Source organism: Monocercomonoides exilis, assembly GCF_001643675.1.
Source record: "Monocercomonoides exilis strain PA203 chromosome Unknown scaffold2-2631571, whole genome shotgun sequence".
NCBI lineage: Eukaryota > Preaxostyla > Oxymonadida > Polymastigidae > Monocercomonoides > Monocercomonoides exilis.
This window is the reverse complement of record NW_027150547.1, coordinates 394,900-418,444: the sequence shown is the minus strand read 5'-3', so window position 1 is coordinate 418,444 and position 23,545 is coordinate 394,900. Positions and strand designations below refer to the sequence as shown.

General features: G+C 38.5%; 7 protein-coding genes across 7 annotated transcripts; 2 read left to right on the top strand and 5 right to left on the bottom strand.

Annotated features, from left to right (window-relative positions):
• Nucleotides 1–387: 387 nt before the first annotated feature.
• On the bottom strand, nt 388–2,816 carry MONOS_500 (putative Importin subunit alpha-1; the record flags this gene model as incomplete). The annotated part of the gene is made up of 6 exons (XM_067875115.1): nt 388–1,461; nt 1,528–1,653; nt 1,707–2,197; nt 2,249–2,368; nt 2,413–2,509; nt 2,595–2,816. The coding sequence occupies 6 exons, from the start codon at nt 2,814–2,816 to the stop codon at nt 517–519; spliced, it is 2,001 nt and encodes a 666-aa protein (XP_067735605.1). The 3' UTR covers nt 388–516.
• Nucleotides 2,817–2,829: 13 nt separating this feature from the next.
• Nucleotides 2,830–3,664, bottom strand: MONOS_501 (uncharacterized protein; the record flags this gene model as incomplete). The annotated part of the gene is made up of 4 exons (XM_067875126.1): nt 2,830–3,046; nt 3,105–3,451; nt 3,516–3,594; nt 3,641–3,664. The coding sequence occupies 4 exons, from the start codon at nt 3,662–3,664 to the stop codon at nt 2,894–2,896; spliced, it is 603 nt and encodes a 200-aa protein (XP_067735604.1). The 3' UTR covers nt 2,830–2,893.
• Nucleotides 3,665–3,759: 95 nt separating this feature from the next.
• Nucleotides 3,760–4,994, top strand: MONOS_502 (putative 40S ribosomal protein S4e). Its single transcript, XM_067875137.1, has 4 exons — nt 3,760–3,863; nt 3,963–4,143; nt 4,243–4,340; nt 4,415–4,994. The coding sequence occupies exons 1-4, from the start codon at nt 3,783–3,785 to the stop codon at nt 4,835–4,837; spliced, it is 783 nt and encodes a 260-aa protein (XP_067735603.1). The 5' UTR covers nt 3,760–3,782; the 3' UTR covers nt 4,838–4,994.
• A 41-nt stretch (nt 4,995–5,035) lies between these two features.
• MONOS_503 (uncharacterized protein) lies at nt 5,036–8,569 on the bottom strand (the record flags this gene model as incomplete). Its single annotated transcript, XM_067875147.1, has 1 exon — nt 5,036–8,569. One exon carries the CDS (start codon nt 8,567–8,569, stop codon nt 5,036–5,038), a length of 3,534 nt encoding a protein of 1,177 aa, XP_067735602.1.
• An 822-nt stretch (nt 8,570–9,391) lies between these two features.
• Nucleotides 9,392–10,455, bottom strand: MONOS_504 (putative prefoldin subunit 3). The gene is made up of 5 exons (XM_067875158.1): nt 10,377–10,455; nt 10,174–10,321; nt 9,878–10,088; nt 9,680–9,818; nt 9,392–9,606 (listed from the first exon to the last, which is right to left on the bottom strand). The coding sequence occupies exons 1-5, from the start codon at nt 10,426–10,428 to the stop codon at nt 9,533–9,535; spliced, it is 624 nt and encodes a 207-aa protein (XP_067735601.1). The 5' UTR covers nt 10,429–10,455; the 3' UTR covers nt 9,392–9,532.
• A 33-nt stretch (nt 10,456–10,488) lies between these two features.
• MONOS_505 (uncharacterized protein) lies at nt 10,489–12,997 on the top strand. Its single transcript, XM_067875168.1, has 2 exons — nt 10,489–10,549; nt 10,654–12,997. Exons 1-2 carry the CDS (start codon nt 10,526–10,528, stop codon nt 12,871–12,873), a joined length of 2,244 nt encoding a protein of 747 aa, XP_067735600.1. The 5' UTR covers nt 10,489–10,525; the 3' UTR covers nt 12,874–12,997.
• On the bottom strand, nt 12,953–23,113 carry MONOS_506 (uncharacterized protein; the record flags this gene model as incomplete). The annotated part of the gene is made up of 2 exons (XM_067875179.1): nt 12,953–22,987; nt 23,073–23,113. The coding sequence occupies 2 exons, from the start codon at nt 23,111–23,113 to the stop codon at nt 13,267–13,269; spliced, it is 9,762 nt and encodes a 3,253-aa protein (XP_067735599.1). The 3' UTR covers nt 12,953–13,266.
• Nucleotides 23,114–23,545: the final 432 nt, after the last annotated feature.

Here is a 23,545-nt window from a genome sequence, read left to right as displayed (position 1 = left end):
TCTCTAATTGTCGAATGACTTACTGGATGAAAAATCAAATTTATGTTTTTTTTAATTGTTCTAACTCAAAGAGTGCTTTTTTACAGAATGTCCTCTTTGTTGAAGAAGATGAAAAAAAAGTTTTTTTTTTTTTGAAAGTTGTGATAAAGCGATTGAAATGCATTTGAATTGCAAGAGAGCTCTTTATTAATAACGTCATGTTTTGGAGTTCTTTTTATTTGCTTTTAGTATTAATTCTTTTAACTTTAATTTTTTCTTTTCTTAATTTTGTCATTTCCAGAGGATGATTTTCATTTGTTAATTTCATTTCAGCTTACGGGGTATGTGGAATTATGCGCTGTTTTTTTGTATAATTCGAATAATTATTTTGTAACTCAAAAATTTTAATGGACTTTGCATATCTATATTTTCAAGCAAATACAGAAAATTAATAAATCTAATTAAATATTTAACAACTATTTGAAATGATTAATTTTGAAAAACACTACAAATTTCTTCATTTTTTCAAAGATAGTTTCATTCCATAACTACTTCACTTGAACCATCATGCGTTTCTGTGATATCTTCCAAATTGCATTCCCATTGCTCGTCGTCATCATCATCTTCTTCATCTTCATCCTCCTCCTCCACCTCTTCTTCATCTTCACATTCATCTTCGTCGTTGAACAACACTCGAAGAAAACGCCTTTCTAACTCCTGAGCAACAGAACGTAGAATCTTATCCTTTGATTTTGTAAGCTGGTGAATGGTAACATCTGCGTTTGTTGAATCTAACTCAGCCAGCAATCTGTTGTTGCGGTACATCCGATATTTCCTCTGGAACTCCGCAAGCGATTGAATGGATGGTGATGAAGGAGAACAAGCTGAGGAGCAAGATGACAACACTCTAATCGATTTTCCTGATGATGAACAAAACGACGAAGAAAAAGAAGAATTGGCAGAAGAAGAAGACGATGAAGACATGACCGTATCGGTTGCACATGCAGCAGACGAAGGTTGAGTGGAAGAACTCACGTCCTCTTCCATTGTTCTGTCGCACGAAGGAACTGGAAGCAATCCTTCTTCGATAAGTCGCATTTCTTTTTCACCAAATACAAGCAGCTTCCAAATTATCACTACAGCATCCCTTGTAATTTCTTCATCTTGTTTTTTTAAACATTCACACAGAACTCTCATGCAACCAGCATTTGCCAAAAAAGACAAATTCTCCCATTGAGACGATGCAACAACATTAGTTAACACTCTCATGGCTTCCATTTTCAATGCTGTTTGCGAGTCAAGCTCTTTGAGAACAGACAAGACAGGCTCCAATCCATGCGAAGTCAGCACGACTGAAGTGTGAATTTGATCAGAACATCCAACAATATTTGCAATTAGCCAGAGAGCCTCTTTGGCAATCGATGGATTTGAATGCGACGCCAGCTTCACAACAATCGGGATTGAACCCGAACTAATCAAAAGCTTTAGCACGAAATCAACAAATATTCATGCTGATAGGAGAAATTTTAAATAATAATTTGTTCATACATCAGAAAAGCTATCAGAGAGATAGACTAACTGAGCCAATATCCTCAAACATAAGCATATGACTGTTTCGTCTTCATCTACCAAAAGCAAACACAAACTGGCTATGATGTTAATACCTTTCATGAACTTAACATAAAATTAAAATACTTCAAAAAAAGATTAAAATTACAATACCAAACCTCTATAAAATTTTCTGTCAATGAAACTTCTTCATTTAAAAAAACAAGAGCATCTCTAACTTGAAATGGATTTTTCATAAAATGCGTTAAAATCATGCAAGCAGAAGGAATTGCTAATAGCAAAAACGGAGTATTTGGATGAATCTGAGATATGCAGGCAGCAAAAAACAGGGAAGTGAATATTGATGATAACTCAGAAGAAACAGATTCTGAAATGGAAGTGGTGAAAGTTTGAATTGGGTCCGAAGATGAAGAAGATTCAGAGAAATATTTTGCGCTTTCCCAATCAACCAGCTGCTTTATGATTTTTTCTGCAACTCCACTTTTTATCAGTAACTCTGCCTTTTCGTCACTTTCGGCCACTAACAATCCAAGTACCCATGTTGCGGTCTCACGAACTTTTGCATTTTCAGAATCCAATAGTCGATTGACTTCAGCAAAAATATTACTTGAGCATATATTCTGTGTGCGTGTCTTGGTTGCTGTACATACTGAATCAAATGTTAAACTCAAAAAAGGATTTTAGGAATACACAACCATACATATATTTCCTATCAACCAAAGCGCTTGAATTTGAATTTCTTGACCATTTAGTCTTAATATCTTTATTATAATATCTGCAATATTATATTCTACAATGGTGTCAGACAATTTGTCCTGTTCTTTAAAACAATTTTCAAATCAAAAAAAAAAAAAAAAATCATACCATTAGAAGTATAGCCTCGTAGTTGTGCAAGCGCATTCATAATTACCGTTTCATCTGATGAGGATAGTTGTTCGAATAATTCTGGAATTTTTCTTGTCTTCACAAAGAGAAAAATATTAATATTTGGTAAAATAAAAAATGAAAATTTTAATAATTTTTCGAATTAACTAATCTTTAAAAACCTTTTCTTTATGGTCTTCAAGTTGTTGTTCAGTATCACCGATAACTCTTCTTTTTAATAACAAATCTGCTCTATTTCCGCTTCTCAATACGGAAGACGCTTCTTCTCTTCTTTTGCGTAGCTTTCCTTGCTCGTTAGAATTTGTAAAGTTTGAATATCTCGATTCATTTCTGTTTGAAGCTGAAGCTATTTGTGCATCAGAAGAGAAACATAAAAAAGACATTCAAATAAAAATATATGGTTTATGGATCTTTTTATTATTATTATTTTTGAATTTTAACATAAATATAAAACATTGAACTAAAATAAAGAGTAAAGTGTTGGGGATAAATCAATCCCGAGATTTTCGATTCCTCTTCTGAGATCTGCAAGAGTCTTTGTTTTGCTTTCATAAAGTCTAACAAGTGCCTGGAAAAGAGGATCATCAGCAGAAAAATACAATGTCATCATTGCCTTTCAAATAAATTGTTCAAGATTTAAGCAAATAAAAATACGCAAATTAAACGAATACCTGAGGATGAAGTGTTGAAACAGATAACCCAGATGTTAAACTTCCCAATCTTCCAGGAGTGTCCCAAAGTGCTCCAAGTAATTCTTTTGAGTGTGAAATAAGCCTCCAACACCTTCCAATTGGTTTTTTTTCAATTTCAGGTGACGGAGCAGCCAAATCAAATCCCTCAGAAAGTAGTCGATGCTGAAAATCGAATGAATCTGTTGATAAATCCAGTATTGCTAAAATTTTTCGTTGAGTCGGTATATGTACAAGTTTTAAATCAATAAACGGATGTTCGTATGGCTCAGAAGACGATGTTGCTTGCCTAACAATACCAGGTTTCATTTCCATGATTCCACAATGAACTTTAAAGAAGAAAAAACAAATAACGAAAATCATTTGTAAAACAAATAATATAATGCTTTTAACCTGGACCAAGATATATTTCATGAACAACAACTCTCACAGGTGGCGGAGCATGAGAATGACTTAATTTTGCTTTACCAAACTTTATTAATCAATTACGCTCAAAAAAATTTAAATCATAAGCAAACTCTTGCAGAAACAGCATGGCTCATTGTTAAGTATTTTCTATTAAACAAGATACACTTAAAATTAACTTCACTTAAAAATATTATTCCATTTTTGATCACAAATTTTTTAATTATTGATTCTGTCAGATCTAAAAGATCAAAAATGGTGAGAGGACCAAAGAAGCACTTGAAACGTTTAGCAGCACCACGTCATTGGATGCTTAACAAACTTGGAGGAACATGGGTTTGCACACAGTGTTTTCTTTCATAACATTTTTTTCATTTCGCATTTTCATTTTTTAATAATTCATTGATATATTTTACCGTAAATTTGTTTATTCAGGCTCCAAAACCTTCTCCAGGACCTCATAAATCTAGAGAATGCATCCCAGCAATCATTGTTCTTAGAAATCGTCTTCACTATGCACTTACTGGAAGAGAAGCTGGAATGGTTATGCATCACAGAAACGTTTTGGTTGATGGTGTTGTTCGCACAGATCCAACATATCCACTTGGATTTCAAGGTATGAAAATCAATTATTAACGAATTATTTTTAGCATTCAATTTTTTAAACGAACTTTTTGGGAAAATATTTAATTTTTTCAAATGAAAAATTGAAAAGATGTTATTTCAATTCCAAAAACCAACGAGCATTTCCGTCTTTTGTACGATGTGAAAGGAAGATTCCTCCTCCACAGAATTCGCCCAGAGGAAGCAACTGTTTGACACTTTATTTTTTTTTCCAAAATATTTTCAAGAATTCATTCTTTTAATAACAAATCAAATTAATATAGTATAAGCTCGGAAAAGTCCAACGCGTTGCCCTTGGATTCAGAAGCATTCCATACTGCGTTACCCATGACGGACGCACTTTCCGCTTCCCAGATCCAAAGATTAAGGTTAATGACACCGTTCGTATCAACTTGAAGACAAAGAAGATTTCAGATTGGATCAAGTTTGAGGTCGGAAACATTTGCATGGCAACTGGTGGTCGTAACGCTGGTCGTATTGGTATGATTACCACAAAAGAGAAGCATCCTGGATCGCACGAGATTGTTCACATCAAAGATCTGGGAGGAAATTCATTTGCCACACGTCAAAACTACGTGTTTGTGATTGGAAAGGGAGCTATGCCATGGATCTCTATTCCAAAGAACAAGGGTATCCGTATCTCGAAGATGGAGGATAGAGCTATCAGGTTGAAGAAGAGCAACTAAAGGAATTCTTGGAGAAAGGCATAATTGGAAACATATCACACATTTTCCTTCTTTTGTCTTTTTCTAATTTTTGACAGATTTTGCGACTCTCACCGCAGCATCAAATAAATAAAAAAAATTCAAAAACAAACAGCCTTAAATATGGTTGAAATTCCAATTAGGAATATTTACCTTATATTTTTATAACAATTTAAATAACTAAGGCTCAAATAACGAATCATGAAATGACTGTAAAATTGGAGAAGAAAAAATTGAAGGTACTATTTTTTTGAAATCTTTATTTTTCATAGAGTAATTTGGATCAATTTGACAAGAGATTCCATCAATATAATCATTGGGATCATTTTGCTTATCTTCAGTTGTAAGTGAAGATGTAGTCTGACTTTCTTGTTCAAATAAATCATCGTCCCAATGCAGATTATGTTTCTCAATTTCCTTTGCTGCATGCAGATCTTGTCTATTAGCTTTCACTTCTCTTCTTTCTTGAATTTGCGATATTGAGGGAGAAGCTGCTCTTTCACAATGCTCTATTGAATTATATCCAATAGGAGCGCTTGCATTTGTTCGTCTTTTGATCGGAATATCACACTGAAATAAATCTTCTGCTTCAAACGATAAGTCTCCAGCAACTTTGAACAGATGCCTCAAAGAAGTTTCTGAGACAGTACCAGAATTTGGAGCCTTTGTTTTTTGTGATGATGCTGCAGTTTGAGCTGTTGAAACAAGTTTTGGTGGAAGAAGTTGAAATGAATGCGCGTGTAAAAAAGGGGAAGATGGAGGAGCAGGCGGAGGCATTGGAGATGAAAAGCGCGATTTATGTGGAGTAAGTGCTAAATCTTCTCTGTCATTCCATTGTGGCTTGATTCCATTAAACTCAATGGGACGCTCATTTTCGGCATCCAAATCAAAAGGAGACTTGAGAGAACTTGCGGATTGTCTAAAAAGTTGAGGGGAAGGAGAAGAAATATCGAAAGAAATAGGCGTTGTTGCTGGAGTCATCAGCCATTGCGAGCGAGATGGTTGGCGCATTGGCTCTGGTGTAAAAATGCTTGCTGTTTGAGACATATTCGATAAACTTGGTGATGAAAACGCAGAAGATAATACTGCAGATGCTGCGCGCTTTATTGTTGGAGTTTGAAATCTGCTCAACGATTTGCTCTTTCTTCCACTTGAAGTTCTCTTTCGAGTTCCATTGATATCATCTACAAATTGACTACAGACACGACACAAAAATAACGTGTATTCCGTCAGGGCATCCTTCCATTCATCGTCTTTTTCATCATTCATATCCTCGTTTTCTATCTTTTGATAACTATTTTGTTCGTCGCCTTCCATTTTTATATTTTGAACGGAATTTGTTTTCCCTTTTTTCGATCCAATCTTTTTAGTTCGATGAATGGAAGGGAAAACTCCACGTGGGCCACCTTTTCCACTTCTTTTTGCAATTGAGCATTCTTCAAACAAGATGCATGCAACAATCACATGTGCTGTTGACACTTCCCACTCTCCCATCAGCCTTGCAATTGTTGTTGACAAACTCAGCAGCGTCTGCAGAGTTCGAGGCCCAACTCTTTTCGCTCCTCCATCAAGTTCAACAACATCATCATCGTCTGAATCTTCTTTATCAAATTGCTCTTCATTTTCATCACTTCCAACTAACTCACTCTGTGAAAGCCTAGATTTTTCTTTCCAAACTGCGCTGCCCGTTTCATAATTAGACAATCCTGAGTTATTTGCTGATGAACTCGAAAGACGATTGAACCAAAAAATGGGTGCATTTGAATTTAGTCTTCGACCATGAAAATAACATAGGAGAAATAGAGAAGCAAAGCGTGACAGAGGAATTGTAGGAGGCGGAAGACCAGATAACATTTGGGATTTCACATCAGCAATATTTGAATGCTTTTTTTCAGAAGGTGATGTTTCAGTATCTTTTTGTAAATGTTCTTTGGTTATAAACATTGAATTCTGTTGCTTATTTTCTTTGTTTTCATTGAAATGAGGAGGAGTAGAACAAATGTGCGATAGAAAAGCCATAACTTTTCCTTCAGTAATATCCTGATTGCTGTTTTTAAAACTCTCATTATCGGAACACTCTTCATCTCCGGTCAGAATAGCGTCAGCTATTTCCTGTCTCATTTCTTCTCCAACAGCAGCCGTTCCTGTGCTCTGAACATCAGGATAGTTAAAAACCAAATCAAAGTGATCTAAAAACCAATCTGGCAACTTGGTCCAGTTGGCTCCAAGTGACAACTGGTTATTTATGACATCATCTTCTGATGTCCCTCTTGAATTGGATCGATCTTTTCCTGTTTCTCCCTTTCCTTTTCGTCGATCTCTTTCAATAATCATCCAAACGGCACAACTTTGATTCGATGATTCTCGAAGGAGAGATATATGATGCAAGTGTTGTGATGAAATAGTCGGATGATTAGTTTCATCTTTTGAAGAAGAATTTGCTGCTGGAAATTCTTCATTTGTTTCTTTTGACGATTCATCTTTTTCCATTTTTTCACTTGAAATCTCTTCTTCTTCATTTTCATCTTCAATAAGTGTTGGCAACATGTAAAGTTCTTGCGCACTTTGCTGATTTATTTGGTATGTTCCCCTCATTACTCCATACAGAACTTCAACATCCTTCTTTTTCAACAGGTTTCCATGTGGAATAAAGCAGACACCACCTCTTGCGAGCGCCAAACAGCCTGCATTTGTCCATTCAATACTAGCATCTGAGCCTCTATTGAATGATGCAGAGAGACTCAAAGGCTTTTCTCCTACAGCATTTTGAAGAGAACTATGAAGAGGGTTGTTGTAACAAGCCCATCGACTTATCCACGAAGATACTCTCTTCATCATCTGTCTGATAACTCCGCCACTATCCCCAATTACGAGAATATTAATTTGATGAAGTGGAGACAACGAAGAAGGAATTTTACACTTATCATATTTTTGAAAAAAATCATTCTCGCTCTGATTTTTCTTACCAAGGAAAAAAGGACAATCATCAGTAAACTCAGGAGTTTTTAATTGATTTGCACGATTCATTGTTTCGGATTCGCTTAGACCATAATATTGTGCCTGAGAAGCTGTATTTACCAAACTCAATAACATTCCCATTTGTAAGTTATTAAAAAGTCCTCTTTTTGAAAATGAGTTCATTCCTAAATATGATGAAAGAGTTGATAAACGTGCAACAATTCCGATCACGCTATTGCAAATTTCCTCTTCTGACGAGTCTCCAAATAATGCAGAAGTTGAAGGTTCATCGTTATAATAATCCGATGAGCTTTGACAGCATTCAGCTTCCATTTTCGGCTGAAAAGAATATTTACTGTGGAATATGGAGGGCTTAGGAGGCGTAATAAGACTTTCAGGAAGGTAGTCATCTAATGAAACACATAACGGAGGAATTCTTTTAACAGTAAGCACCCTAACGGACATATCCCATCTTATTGGAGCATTCATATAAGTTCCATTCAAAATCAGTCCTTCTTTTTCAATGCCTCGAATTTCCATTTGAACTTTTTTCTCCCAGACTCCAACAATGCTAACACGATCTCCACAATGCAATGCACCTACAACCTCATCTTCAATAATAAAGAATATTTTATTCATAACAGAACCAAATGAATGACGCCTGATTTCATCAGAAGAGTTTGAAGGTTCAACTATCAATATTCCACATTGCGTAAGCTTTAAAAGACGAAGCTTTTTGTTTTCTTTCATTTCCATATGACATTTCCAACAAAATGGGCAATGAACCTTTCCTGAAGAAAAATTATGCAGATCACGAATAATTTGTCTTGTTGAACAACCTTCAGTTTGACACTCAAAAGTCATTGAATCTCTTTATAAAAAAAAAAAAAAAAAAAAAAAAAAAGAAAAATGACCAAAACGGATTCTTCACGAAAAAAATGACAAGTACATACATTTCCACAAACGGAGTTGAAAGAGACATCACAAAGCCACAGAGTGAAATATTGCATCCATTTGGATAATGAACAGTTATATCCGAGCAAAGAGGCGACAATACAGAATCCAAAAAAAGTTTTATCTTCAACTGATCCTCGGACCAGAGATGAAACTTTTCGCCCAAAAGGGAAAATATCACTTTTCTCCAGAGATTTTCAGCAAATTTATATTTACCCGTAAAAACATTTATCATTGAAACATCATAATAAATTAGATCAAAGATATTGCAATCAATTTGTATAGTAGCAACTCCGCCCCGTGAAAGATAATTTTTCCTTTTTCGTAACTGTTTTTCGATATACTGAAGAAGAGACTTTTCGATGACGTAATTTCGAATAACTTCTTGCAACTTCCATGTAGAAACTTGCATTTGAGCTTCCATATGGATTTACATGCATATCAATAAATACCGGCATATTTAAAAATTAAATATAAATCTTTTGGGAGGTTTCGTTTTTATTTTTACAATGTTTTAAAAATGATTCGTAATAATTGAGTTTGAAAATACATATTAAAAATACAACACCCACGCAAATTAACTGAACTGAATTTCGAAAATGTCAAAGAAAATATTCTTTATGCTAAATCTTTCAGAAGAATTCAGTTTTAAGAGTTCAATGAGATGAAAATGAGAAGAAAGATTTGATGATAAAATATCAATCGATATGAATGTGATTATGAAGGAGTTGTTGAGACTTTCGTATAACCGAAAAAATAGAGAGCTTAAGAAGATGCTTTTTGTGCAAGTTTCGCTTCTCTTCTTTTCTTGACATCATAATTGAATATACGTGCAATGCCTGAAAAAATTGCAAAAATGATTAAATAAAAAATATTTTCTTTGCTTCACAAAAAATGCATCAAATGTCAAACCGACTTCGCAAATAGTAAGTTGTTCCTTCAGAAAAGTGAAATCTTCATTAATAGAGTTAAGAGTGATTTTTGCGTTATTCAAGTTCTTCGTTAGAAGTTCTTTTGCGTCTTCATGAGAATACTCAACCATTACATTTGCCTAGATTTGAATAAATTTTTGTAATTTGAAAGTTCACTAAAAATAAAAAATATTCATACGCCAAGCCACAGTCCGACTGCTGAAGATTTTTTAAGAGTTGCTTGAGCGTAAACATTTTCGTGAAGAAGGAAATCCACAACATGAGGTTCTTCCTGGTCTTTCTTTTCGATGAGATGATCAAGTGCAGTTAGTGATTTCTGAATTTCAGGTATTTTTTTCTCAAGAGCTGCTTTTTTGATTGCAAGACTTCTCTCCATATATTTGTACTTTCTGTATCGAATAACGTTATATTGAAAAACAAGCATTCAATGAATGTAACAAAACAATTACAAAGAGATAAAACTCAAAAACATACTGATAAAGTTCGTTCAAAAGTCTGAATGCAACTTCAAATTGACACGTTTCCATAAATTTATCAACATCGTTTATAAAAGGTGCTGGCATTATTCCTCTTGGATTCGGGGGCGAACTCCGTACGAGATCAGAATTGTGGAACACTTTCTCTGCAATATGCCAGAATAATCATAATGATCACCTTTAAAGAGAAAAATAGCAAACCTAATGTTGGCTTTTCATCTGGATGCTCGACAGTTGAGTTGTCTGTTGTCATAATTTAACAAAGTTAAACCACAAAAATTCTGATTGAAATTTAAAAATGGGGATTTTCCATAATTCTAAAATATTTATTCTTTTTTTAGCCATGGAAAATGAGCTACAACATTGCTAAAACGGTTTGAAATAAATGCTTGTCAAAATTATTATAAACTTTTAAATGTCGCTCGTTGAACACTTTTAATTTTGTGATTTTTAAAATTTTTGCGTTGTCTTATTTTAGCTTTCTCAAGCAATACATGTTAGAAGTTCGAAAAATTCTGAAAATGATATTTTGACTTTAGATGATGAGATACATTTTCAGAAATCGCATACAGATTTTGAGCACAAAATCGATGAATGTTCTTCAGCAAATTTGATGATGCAAAACGCTACACAAAATTGCCATACGTACTTTGAATCTTCTTCTTCAAGCACAATAAGCAAATCCTATTTTGTGAACGAAAAATTTCATTCTTCTATTCCAGATTCCTCGTTTATTTCAAGCGCTCATTTTTCATTTAAAGACACTCACAAAGAACCTGTTAATACTGCAACTGTTCCACAAAACCTTTCTATTTTTTCATTCTATTCATCTTTGCCAGTACAATATCCATTAACACTACCAGAAACAAATGAACAAAGCGAAAGTAGAATTATTCATCCAAAAATAGAAAGTGAAGAAAAAGAGGTAACAAAGATGATTCATTCGCGAGACTATATCAAAGAAGTTTCAGATCATTTGCTTCCATTAGAACGCGGAATATCAACATCAGAAGCGTTCATGACGCTGATTGACAAGATGAATTCATCACAGAAAGAATATGGCATTGATGATGCACTTTCATCAACCACAAATTTTCAGTTAACAAGCAAGAAAAAGGAACAAGTGCATGACATGGACTTTAACAACGGTGAAAAAAAGGTTTCTGAATTTGCACAATATAAAAAAGCTATGATGCTTCAGAAGTGGAGAAATAATGACATTGAGTTGCAAGAAGTTAATGGTATCGGTGAGAAATACATGAAAATGAAAAGGCAAAAGATTGCTGAAGAAATTCAGGATGCAAAGAAATATCAGAAAATCTTTGGGAAATGGGTGAGAAAAGAATGGATCACAGATGAGTCTGAGCAGCAAATGTGGGACTTAGCAGAAGAAAAAATCAAAGAGAAAGAGACGAATCTTGACATGGAGCTGACAGAAGGCGAGACACAGGAAATGACATTGGAGGAGATCAAAAGCTATTTGAAAGATTTAGAGGAAGGAAAACTATCAGCGACTGAAGTGTTGGAGATGAAACTGAAGATGGAAAAGAAAGAGAAGAAGATGGAGAAGAAGACAAAACGATTAGAAATGACAGACATCAGTGTTTATCTCAACAACACTGAAAAAGAGCAATTGAAGCACGAAAAAAGAAGGGAAAGGGAGAAGTGCGAACAGATTGCACAAAACGAAAGTGGAAAAGTTCCTTTTGAAGAAACAGAAAAGTTTATTGAACCTTATCACCAGTTGCTTTCACAAGAATTCGATGAAGAAATTCATGGAAAACCAAGCATTCAACTAGAAGATCCAGCATCAATACAGCCACTGGATCTTAATTCCTCATCACCCTCTTTTCAGATTTCTACTTCGACATTTATTTCCAAAGTTGCTGACATCATTCCCGCTCAGTCAGAATTGGAGCATTCACAAAGGTCACTTTTGTCTTCTTCTTCCGAAGACAGAAGCCTCAGAAATTTTGATATTAGAAAGCTGTCTTCGATTGCAGAATGTCCAGCTTTGAGCAATACTGAGACTTTTGAAGCAAGAGATGGTCAAAACTTACGCCAATTTACAGGTAATCGAAAATTAATACAAAAAACTGAAAATTTCGATCAATCCTCAAAAAATAGCATGGATAACGATGCTTCTTTCAATGTTTTTACTTCTTTGTTTGATTCTGATCCATCAGGAAAAGACAGCGACAATTGCTTGGAATCAGTTATAACCCAACAAGTTTGGTACGACTCGCCGTATCAGAACATTCTGCTGTGTTCCGATGAGATCGCAACACTGCCAAGCACCTTTGAAGATCGCACTATTACTCTTCCTGCAAAGCGCCATTTTATGCCTTCTATCAAAAAGAAAGGCTCGCAGCTTCCATCAGCCATGAACCTTCCATTTGTGCCTCTTGACCCGCTCCCGTCGAGTGCTACATTTGAACTTCCTTTGACCGTGCAGGTCAAGAGGAGGTATACAATTAATGTGCTTATTGAACAACTGTGCATTCTGTTTAAATCTGCATCGGACTTTGAAAGTGTCAATGATGCTGAAACAAATGTTGGAAAGAGGATTGACAGCAACAGGAGGAGAAAACAAAGGGAAATTAAAGCAACAATTCAGACAAACTGGAAGTGGCATTTTTTGATGGTGCCAAGAGAATTGCGTTTTCCGTGGTGCTTTGATCGTCTTCAAGTGTTTTGAGACAATTGAAGAGAGGCTGGGAACTATCGGGTAAAAGTTTTTTTTTTTGTATTTGTTTTATTTTTAAAAACTTTGCTGATTACAAATTGTTTTAATTTATTCGTAAAGACATGCTCAAAATTATAAACGTTGTTCACTTTTTTTTAAAAAAAAATAAACTATGCTAACAGAAACGATAGTTTATTAAAAGTTTGATGCAAATTTGATTGAGTATCTTACGGAAATTGTGGATCATATAATTCTGAAACAAAGATCACACTAATACAAATCGTTACGAATTTAAAATACAATGTAAAAGGGCATGAACATAACTTGATTTGAACAGAAAACTCTTTTATTCAAAAAATGAGTTATTAACTTGAATTTTGAAAAGTGAAAAAATTTCAATTTAATTCATCTGATTAAAAAGAGGGATGATATGGATGGAGAGATATTGTGCGAAAGAGCAAGATTTCTCCACTGAACTGAAGAAAAGTCACTTTTATCTGCTTTTGCATGCTCGGCGTGATAATGCGATAGTTCTTTGTCTTCCTCTTCCTCTTCCTCTTCTTCCATTCCCTTTTGAACAAAATGATTTTCCACTTTTGTCGATTCGAAAGTCTCTGCAAAATCAAAGAATGGAAGCGAAGATACTAAATCATGCAGAGATAAATACGTCCCGTTGATAATCGGATAAGATTCAACAGCTTGCTGAAAGAGCTTTGATTGACTTATGTTCTCTAAAAATGTGCTGTTAGAAGCAGTTTCCATTTGTTGTGTTGATTGCTTTGCTTTCTCTTCATTTGGATCATCTGCACAATATTTGCTTGATAATACTGTTTCTTCATTGTGTTTGACTGATAAGATAATAGAATCTCCTATAGCTCCGACTTGCTCCATTGACGTAAGGACATCAATAACAAAGGCGAACGAAAGATGAGGAAGTGATTTGCACAGAACGGGAAGTGGAAGAGACGGAGCAGCATAAAGCAAACTAGAAATAAGAGATTGTGTTTGTGAGAAGAGATATTTTGAGGGAGAATTAGGCAGAAAATCAAAAAGATGTGAATGAAATGAAGGAGATGTGTTTGAAATGTTCGAAGTGGATTGCGCAGAAGTGGCAGTGGTAGAAGAAGAAGTAGCCAAAGATGAAGATGAAGATGAAGATGATGTTGGCAAGCTGACTCCGTCAAAAGATGGTCGTAAGATGGCAGGGATGCTTATGCAGTTGTTCCACAGAGGAGCAGAACTCCATCTGCTTTGAAGGAGCACACTTGAAGCGAGGAATGACAATCTGCTGAATGACATTTGAGACACACAGCCAGCAGAGGACGAAAACTTTGCTGGTTGCAACAGAGAAGACAGCGCCTGAGCCGAACGAGGCTGCGAGAGAGACGCGTTGATTTTGAAGGAAGGAGAACAGGTGTGTGGATTTGTGTAGCTCGGGATGAAAAGTGTGGAAGGGAAGGACACAAATGGAGAGTTAGGAAATCGGATTGAAGGAGACGAGGCAAGTGGCAAGAGAGAATGCGGATGCTGCACAAGAAGCAGACCAGATGCTACGAGGAGATCAAGATGCACTTTCAGTTTTAAGAAAGCACATATTGTGCAGCGGCAAGAGGCATTTGCTGAGGAAAGTTTTTCTGATATATGGAAAGGGACTTGAAAACTTGAATTATAAGGAGAAAAAGATGGAAGATAATTTTGTGACATTCTTGAAGATGCACACAAATTGAGCAAGTCATGGGAAGGATCAGAGCAATTCCGAGACAAAGATAAAAGCGTAGATGAAACATACTCAATCAAAGATATGAGCGTTGCTGGTTCGGATGGGATGACATCTCTTTCAGAGCCAGACGATGGATAAGAAACACCGTTGATACAATGAGTGACAATCGCCATCAACAATTCCTTGCTTATATGAATAGAATCTTTTTGCTGATAGGAAAGAAATGGCGATGAAGAAGGAGATTGGAGAAGAGAAGAAAGAGACAATGATGAAGAATGAGAAAAGGCAAAGAAAGGCGAATCTTTGAAAAGAGAAAGCGGGAAAGGCAATAATTCTTCACGAGATGAACTACCAACCCAGTCAAGTTTTACAACTTTTGGTCCGTTTTTGATAAGCGACAGAAGAAGGTTTGATTGTTCTTGTGTGATTGCTGGGGCTGAAGAATGAATCGAGCTGTAAAAAGAATCAAGTTCTTGAGCTGTTGGCTGTTTTGATGACTCGTCTTGGCTGACTTCAATTACATCTAATGATTGATTGAGATGTGCCATTGATGTTTCAGTAGCCATTTGATTGAAAATGGGATGCTCTGCAATGTTTGGAGAAGTAACATCATCTGAATCAATTGCCTGTGATTGGCTGAACTCCAAAAGAGATGGAACAGCAAGAGGCTCTGTGGCTTCAGTGTTTTGTATTGTTGGCGAATCCAGTTGGTGTTTTGGAGATTCGATATTTGACTCAATCCTCAACCTTTTTTGAGCGTTTGGCAATGCCCCAGAAGATTCTGACTCATCTTCACTGTCGCTGAAAGGAAAATCAGATTCTTCGTTCAAATCATCTCCATTGGTTGCATTGATAGCTTCATTGCGAATATTCACAAGAGGAACATTTTTGTTGTTAAGAAGAACTTCAGAGAAAGCTCTTTCATCGTCTGCAGTTGCTTCCAAAGAGACGGAACGAGAAGTGTAAGCAGAAGCAGGTGTTTCTGACAAGAGCGAAGGTGGAAGAAGGGACGGCGTCTCAGACGGAGAGAGGGAGGGAGATATACGCTGATATGAATGTCTTTCTGAGTGCTGCTGGGAATAACCGAATGGAAATGGCTCAGACGAAGATGACGACGCAACAGACAAATCATCAAGGCGAACTGATGGATACTTAAATTTGCTGCTGTTGAACATATGAACAATATCATCTGCTAAGAATCTTTCAGCTTTTGGATCATTTGCTTTTTCATTTCTCACTTGAATCTCATTGCCATTTGTCGCACTTTTCTTTGTCTTTTGTGCATTTCTATGATCTTTTCCGTTTAAACAACAACTTCTCCTTTTTTTCATCCACAATTTTGAAGGCTTCGCTTTCATTGCCCACCCCACCATCAAATAGTTCTGGCTCTTGTCTACAGTCAGCATCCCAAGCTTCACAAGCGCCTTTTGAACCTGATATGGATCATGATCATCTTCATCGTCATCCTCTTCCTCATCAGAATTCACATCTTTCTCTTCATTTGCTTGTAAAAGCACTTGCTTGTCTGCTTCTGCTGACTCTTTACTGTGATCAATCTCGTTTGATATGTTGCTTTTCTCCATTTTCTCTGTTTTTGAAGCTTCTTTTTCTTTTGTCGCAGTCTTCTTCCTCTTAACTGACTTGTTGATATGCTTCGCCATTATTTTCCGAGGCTGCTCTGGCAAAGCCGGCTCAACCTCTACAAACTCAATTATCATCATATACAACACACCAAGCAGGCAAATGGAGCTAACCTGTGCTATTGTGGTGTATTCATCAACTGAATCAGAAGGATAATTCAATGAAACAGAACCAGCGATGTTTGGAGAAGCTGAAATTGCATCTTTCTTAAGCTGATTATTGCTTGCATCAATATCATTTGAAGCTTCAGAAATAGATTTATTCGTTTCTTTTAATTCTTCTATTCTTGTTTCATCCTTTTGAGATTTTTGCACGTCATTTTGCATCAGTTGCTGATTAACATCAATAATCTTCTCTTCCTTTTCCCTGCTGTCCTTCTTAATCTGCCCTGTGAGCTCGTTGAAGAACTGAGTCAGTCGGCTTCCAGCGTTTGTGGGCAAGACGTGTCCTCCACAGGCAGCCAAGCGATACTCCTTCTTCATCGAATACCTGGTTTTGTTAGCAATGACAAACTTTGACTGCTCCTGCGCATTCGGAAAGGCTGTTGAATCCAACATTAATGAAGGCAGAAAATGAGAGGAGAGATTGGTACTAACATCTGACATTGATTTCTCTTGTGCTTGATCCATTGTGATAGTATTATTGTCTGCTGCTGTTGGCGTTCCTTTCTCACTCCCACTTCCATCTGATGCTCCAACTGACTGATGTATTGGGCTGTTTGCTTCCTTCGGCAAAACAGGGGCATCGGTTTCCACATCAACGCCTGCAACACCATTTCTGTTCAAAAGATTTGCTGAGCCGGGCTCTCTAAAATCAATTTCTCTGAACAAGAAATCATCGTCATTTTCATCCCCAAACAGAAATCGCTCAAAATCTTCGTCGCTCGTCTCGTCTTTGCCTCCGTCATACAGCTCATCTTCACTTCCCCCGAAATAACTCTCTTTTCTCTCCTTTTTCTGCTTCCTCTTTCTCTCCGTCCCGTTCATGCTCTGATCTGGTTTGTCCTTTTTCACCATTCCTGATCTAACCGACCTCTGCAGTGCAATCACCAGATCCTCCCTCGGAAACCTTCTGAGGCAGATTTCCAGTTCTGTGAGTGTGACAGAGCGGTGGGGCAGAGCAAGCATCAGCATCACCTGCTCCCACGCCTGGGTGATGCGCGGCGAGAGAGGAAGAAGGATTCGCAGGCGGTCATGCATGTCCTGAAGAGAGGTTGTGTACACTCTGCCTGGAAACGACCCTGTGAATAAATATGAAGCAGGAGATAAGAAAGGAACAGCAATGGAAGAAGTGAGCGAGTGGAAAGGAATGGAAAAGCGCACCTCGATGGAAAGAGGGCTGATCGGATGGAGTGTCAGAAAGGCATTGACAGGTGTAGCCAGCGAGAAGCGACGAGAATACCTACAGAAAGCAGAGTCTGCCTGTGTTTCTTCAGCCGAAGCAGACTGTGGCAAGATCTCGAGCTGTGGATAAGGCAGCTCACCGTCTGCATCCATTTCACTAAGCATCTTTTGCTGCAAGTTGAGCATCTGCTTCTTTTGGCGGATGGCTGCTTTTGCCTGCTTCTCTTCTGCAGCATGTTCATCGTTGCTGGACAGAATAGACAAATCGTCGTCGACTGACGGAAGGAATGAGTCTTCTGACTCTTCTGAGTTCTCAGCCTCGTTTCTTTCTTCACTCTTTTCTTTCTGCTTCGTCGAAGCTGTCTTTCGCTTTGCTTCTTTCGCACGTTGTGCTCTGTCCTTTGCAAGCTTTTGTCTTTTTTCCATTTTTCTTTCACGATCCCTTCTTTTGCTCTTCAATTGTCTGATTCCGTTGGCTCTTTCACTGTCTCCTTCGTTGAGCAGATCTGAGATGCTTTCATCTGCAGACAGTGAATCATCCAGCAGCTCATCTTCTGACAATCCAAAATGGAGTTCTTTTTCTTCCACTTCAGACACATTTTCGCGAATTATTCCCTTTTTCCTGTCTCGTAGTCGTCTTCTTCTTTCATCTCTTCTTCTTTTTCTTTTAATACGACTCTCATCATAATCGAGACCCTCATCGTTATTCTCTTTTCCAATTCCACCATCTCCTCCTTCTTCAGACAGAACAAATTCTGAATCTTCTTTATCAAAAGCGTGCGCCACTCTGAATGCTGCTCTATTGCTGCGATGTTTTATTCTGTCCCTTTTAGCTCCTTCGAACCCATCTTCTTCATCTGACGAATAGGAATCGCTCATCTCTTCTTCTTCTTCTTCCTCTGCCAATTCTGAAATGCCTGTGCTTGTCAAACTCAAACTGCCTGCCTTGTCGAACATGCTGTCATCATCCACAATGAAGTCATTTATTTCATCATCATCATCAACATCATCAGCTTTTCTTTTCCTTTTCTTCTTTTTGAACCCAGGCATCCTGATAGCATTTTTCATCTGTTTGAGTAGTTCGCGCGGGATCTGCTTGTCTTGTGCCACGTACTCGATGTAGGCGCGCCGGTAGGGCGGCTTCTGCAGCAGTCGCCAGAAGTGCCTGCGCACATTCACTGGCTCTGAGTGCATCGCGTTGGAGATGCTCGTCCAGTCGGTGAGCAGACTCGGCAGCACATCTGACGTCTCCTGCGAGTCCCTTCGACCTGACGCCTCACCACCAAATTGAATGCTCCCATCGTTCTTTTTGGCGACGATGGCGTTGCGGATGAGGCTTGCAGAAGGCGGAAGGTCCCGCAGAAGCTGTTTTGAAAGAGCATAGCGACATTTGAGAGGAGTTAAGAGTCCTTTGGGAGTTAACAAGCTTCTCGCAAAGTGAATAGATGCAGGGTGGTTCTTAACATCTGGCTTAGAAGCAGAAGAAGCAGAAGAATCTGCATTGCCACCTGGCTGTGTTGTTTGATTTGTTTTCATTTCGGAATCATCCTCTTCGCTCTTTTCCAGCATCAGATGGCTGAAGTTGCGATGGAGCTGCATGAGACGCACATTGTCGTCGATTGACCACATGCTTTTTGTTGAGGTGGAAGAGGCGTATATTTTTGGCGTGGACGAATACGAGGCAATAGGAAAAGTGATGCTGAGAGAGTTTGTGGGAGAAGAGGATAACGGAATCAAAGAAGACAGCGTTGGGTTGTGCAAAAGAGAGGGATATGCTGGCATCGATTGAGGAAGAGTGGCAATTGAGCTTCGCTGCGTCAAAGGAGATGTGAGTGACTGCTGTTGTGTGTTGAACGATTGTGGAGTCTGCATTTGCCGTGGGTCTTCAATGAGAGCAGTTGTTCTGCTTTTGTTTGTGTCTGCGTGTTTCATTGGATGTTCATCCAAACTGTGTGATAGAAGCTCACAACGCTCCAACCGCGTCATTTCTCGTGTGTAAAGCTTCAGTGCATCTTTCAGTCTCAAGCTGCAATTATTAACTCTCTCGAAGAGCGTTTGCTTGGCATTTGAATCTTCCAAACAGACAGAATGTGTCTCTTTTGAGCAGAAATTTGTGAATGGATCTATTTTGCTGTTGTTGTGTGCTACGGACAGCTGAAATATGAACCTTCGAAAGGGAATTATTCTGGACTTGCTTTCCAACCCATCAGAAGAGTCATTCACATCTGAAGCACACGAAGAAGACTCATTCGATGGCTTTGGTAGAAATGCTGATAAATCTCCGCGGAGTATAAAAGCGTCGTGCAGTCTGACTGAAAAGCGGGAGTCTGCTCGAATTTGCATCAGCTCATTTTCGCTCCTTTCAATCCGAGTGACGCGCCTGGGCAGGTTGTGCGGTCCTCCGTATTTTGGGTATTCCTTCGCAGAAGGAGCAGAGAGCGGGTGGAGTGCAGAGAGGAAATGGGTCCTGTGGACGAGGTGGCAGAAGAGGGCAGAGATGAAGAGAGAGAGGAAGTGGAGATGCGGAATGCCCATTTCAGTAGACAGGCGGGCAAAGCGGGTGTGCGTGATGGTCAGCTGGTTCAAGGGCAGCACAGAACGAGCCATCGCTTCCACCACTTCTGGTGCTGAGAAGGACGTGTGGCGCTCTCGGACTTTTGCGGCGATGCCTCGGAAGGAGGCAATAAACCTGTAATACGACTGCTGAAGAGAAGACGGACTGATAAATCTTGTATTCCACCCTCTTTCATTGGAAAGGTCGTTACCTTTCTTCTCTTTAGTTCCAAGTAGTTGCTTATTCTCCTGTGCAGCCAGCTCTGCTGGCTCTTCTTTCACAGACAGTCCGATAATTGACTTGTCCTTCTCATCTCTCTCTTCTTTTTCGCTGCTTCTTGCAATGATATCTTCCCACATGAGGCTGTTCCAGCTGAGCGGGTTGAATGTCTCTGGTGTCGATGTTGTCTTGACAAGATGCTTCGCACAGCACAATGTCGTGTGCCTCACCTTCATCACCCTGTCAAACAGAGACTCAGTCAAAACATTCTCTCTGAGCTCGTCGTCATTAACAACAAAACTGAATGAATTGTCTGTCAGCTCATCAGCAAAGTCACTTTCTGAGTCAGCATGCTGCAGCCCATCAAACGTCAGTTCTTTGAATTCTCCATTAGAACTTGCTTGTTCTCCACTATCTTTTCCAGCCTCTCCTTGCACCGAAGGAAAAAACTCTGAAAACCGCTGCGTTCGAACTCTCTCACCTTTTTCTGCTTCTTCCCCGTCTTCTCCACACTTTTGTATCTTCCACGCCCTTTTGGCCTGCCTGACGATGGCTGCTTTTATCTTTCGTCTGATCTGCCGCAGCGCTCTACATTTGGAACAAGGCTCGCTTCGCAGCGGAAGAATGATGCGGACGAACGAAAAATCGTATGCTGCCAAAAAGACGTGATGTGACACCTGCTGAAGATCTGCCCAGAACTCCATGACTGAAGAGGAGCTTTGAACCAAGGCAGGGTTAATGTCTGAAGTGGAATCAGAATCAGAACCAGAAACGGAAGAAGAAGAAGAAGAAGAAGAAGAAGAAGAAGAAGAAGAAGAAGAAGAAGCAGATGGAGACGATGGCTGCTTTGGTTGTGTCGAAGCTCTTTCAATAAACACATAAGGTCGATTGCTTTCCAGTAGAGGATGAGGATCTTCTCTTTCCTCGATCTTCTCCAGCATCTCCAGTGTTGTGAGGCGAATTCTGTTATTCTGCATTTGTTTGATATCTTCTTCCTTTCCAGAATTCTTTGCTAGCTGCGAATCATTGTTTGGTGTTCTAATGAAATTGTTAAGCTCTTCTGAAGAATAGAAAGTCGGTTTTGGTTTTAGTGCATTTTTCAATGTTATCTTGTCAAAAACGACAAATCTTATATTCTTGTTTTTAACTGAATGAAAAATGTCGGCTTGTTCCTTTGCATTTCTATTAGCTGCCGATCCCGCTTTTCCGTCTTCTTTCGCATTTTCCTCTTCTTTCACCTGTTTCCTTGCGCCCTGCTCATCTTCTGCTTTATCCACCCAGCCGCCAAGCCCCAACTCTGCCAGCGTCTGCAGCAGCACCAGAAACACCTCTTTTGGATAGTTCTCGCTGAAGATGAGCATCCGGTGGAGGGTGTGCATAGAAGAGAGAGGGTCCTCCAGAGGCAGAAGCGGCTTCAGTGCAGGCGAGTCAGAGAACACGCCGATGACTTGACAGAAGAGGCTGAGCGGAAGAGCATCAAAAAGAGACGGAACAGAGAAGACATGTGTTTGGGCAAAGGACTCACTGTCAAAGGGAGAACTGATATGAGTTGCTGGCTTGGCAGTTGAGTCAGATAACAGAAAAGAAGAAGGTTCGCTTTGGTGTGCTTCTTCCATCGTCTGGAAATCATTCAAGCTTTTGCTGTGCCTCAGGCTGCCTCCAATTGTCCTGTCGTACTGAAGCTCGTCTGCTCCGTATGCCTCCCTTCCGCATCTTGCCTTCTCCAATGCTTTCCATCTGCTCCAGTCGTTCTCTCTTTCACACACTTTCCCCACGAGCCACTGGTGAAGCAGTCTGGCACGCTCCATTTTGGGCACGATGAAGCCGTTTTGCTTGGCGATGGCCAGCCGCTGTGTGTTTGGAGAGGGAATGTCTCGGAACATCCAGTCGCCCACACGCCACAGGGGAAGGTTGACTGGACAGGCTGTTGTCACACGCAGAGGGATTGAGGCAAATGAAGAGGGAGATGAGGATGAAGAAGAGGATAAGGATGAGGATGAGGAAGAAGATGATGAAGGCGTTGTCGCGAAAGATGGAGAAAGAGGGATAGAAGAGCCTATGGAACGAGAATTAGAAGGTTTGGCATTGGACGATGACTGAATTTGCTCCGAATCATAACTGTATTCTGTTTGCTTATGAAACAAATTGCATTCAGAGCTAGCGGAGTCTGCTTTCTTTGATGACGGAACTTCAATTGATGATTCAGTTGAAACAGGAATTGAACTGTGCGATAGAGGAAATGCAGCATCCTCTTGAAATGACTTTGAAGAAGAGCCTTGTGAGTCTTGAGATTCAAATGGAAAAAATGAATTCACCTGAACGCTTGCTGATTCTGATGAAGTTGAAAAAACTTCTTTGTTTTTTTCATTTCTGTGAACAATATTTGACAATTCGCAAGATAGTTCATTGCAATGAAGTGAATCAGTCGAATTCAGTTCATTTAAAATTGAGCTCTTTGTCGCTTCTGAAGGTTCTTGTTGTGCTTTATCTTGCACTTGACTGGGTAACACAAAATGCGATGGATCTAACCCTTTTCCGTTCATTGTTCTCAATGTTGCGAGATAATCACCGACTATTGAATCGCTAGGCTTCACTCCTTTGTACAATAAAAGGCGCACAGGCAGAGAAAACCCCGAAGTCGTTGTAGTTCTACATAAAAACAATTCATGAAAAACAATTTCAACATCCAAATCCCATTCTTTCACGAATAAAAATGTTAAAAAATTATGCAAACTCAGATTCAATTTCTGTGATAATCCCTTTCTCTTCCATCATAGAAAAAATACGATTTAGTGTTCTATGATCAATATTTTTTGAACATTGCTCTTCTTTCACTAAAATTTAAAGATTATGTTTCAACTAATCATAAATTCAAAAGAGAGATAAGACGCAAACTGAGAAGATGTTTCAAAGTTACGCGATCTAACACTTTATGAACAGATAGATAACGCTCAATAACATCCATTCTACTCACGGATTGTATTGTAATTCTCTATGAAAAGAAAAGATGAAAAATTGATTTTAAATGTAAATGCAATAAAGCATTTTTTCAAACAGGTTTGTTTGCTTTTTGTTGTACATTTTGTGAATGCTGATTTAAAGTTGAAGATTTATCACTGCTAATTCCAAATTTTTTAACTGAAACGTCAATCTCATTTGAAGAGATTTGAGAATTATTATTTGTCGCTATTTTTATTTTTTCAAGCT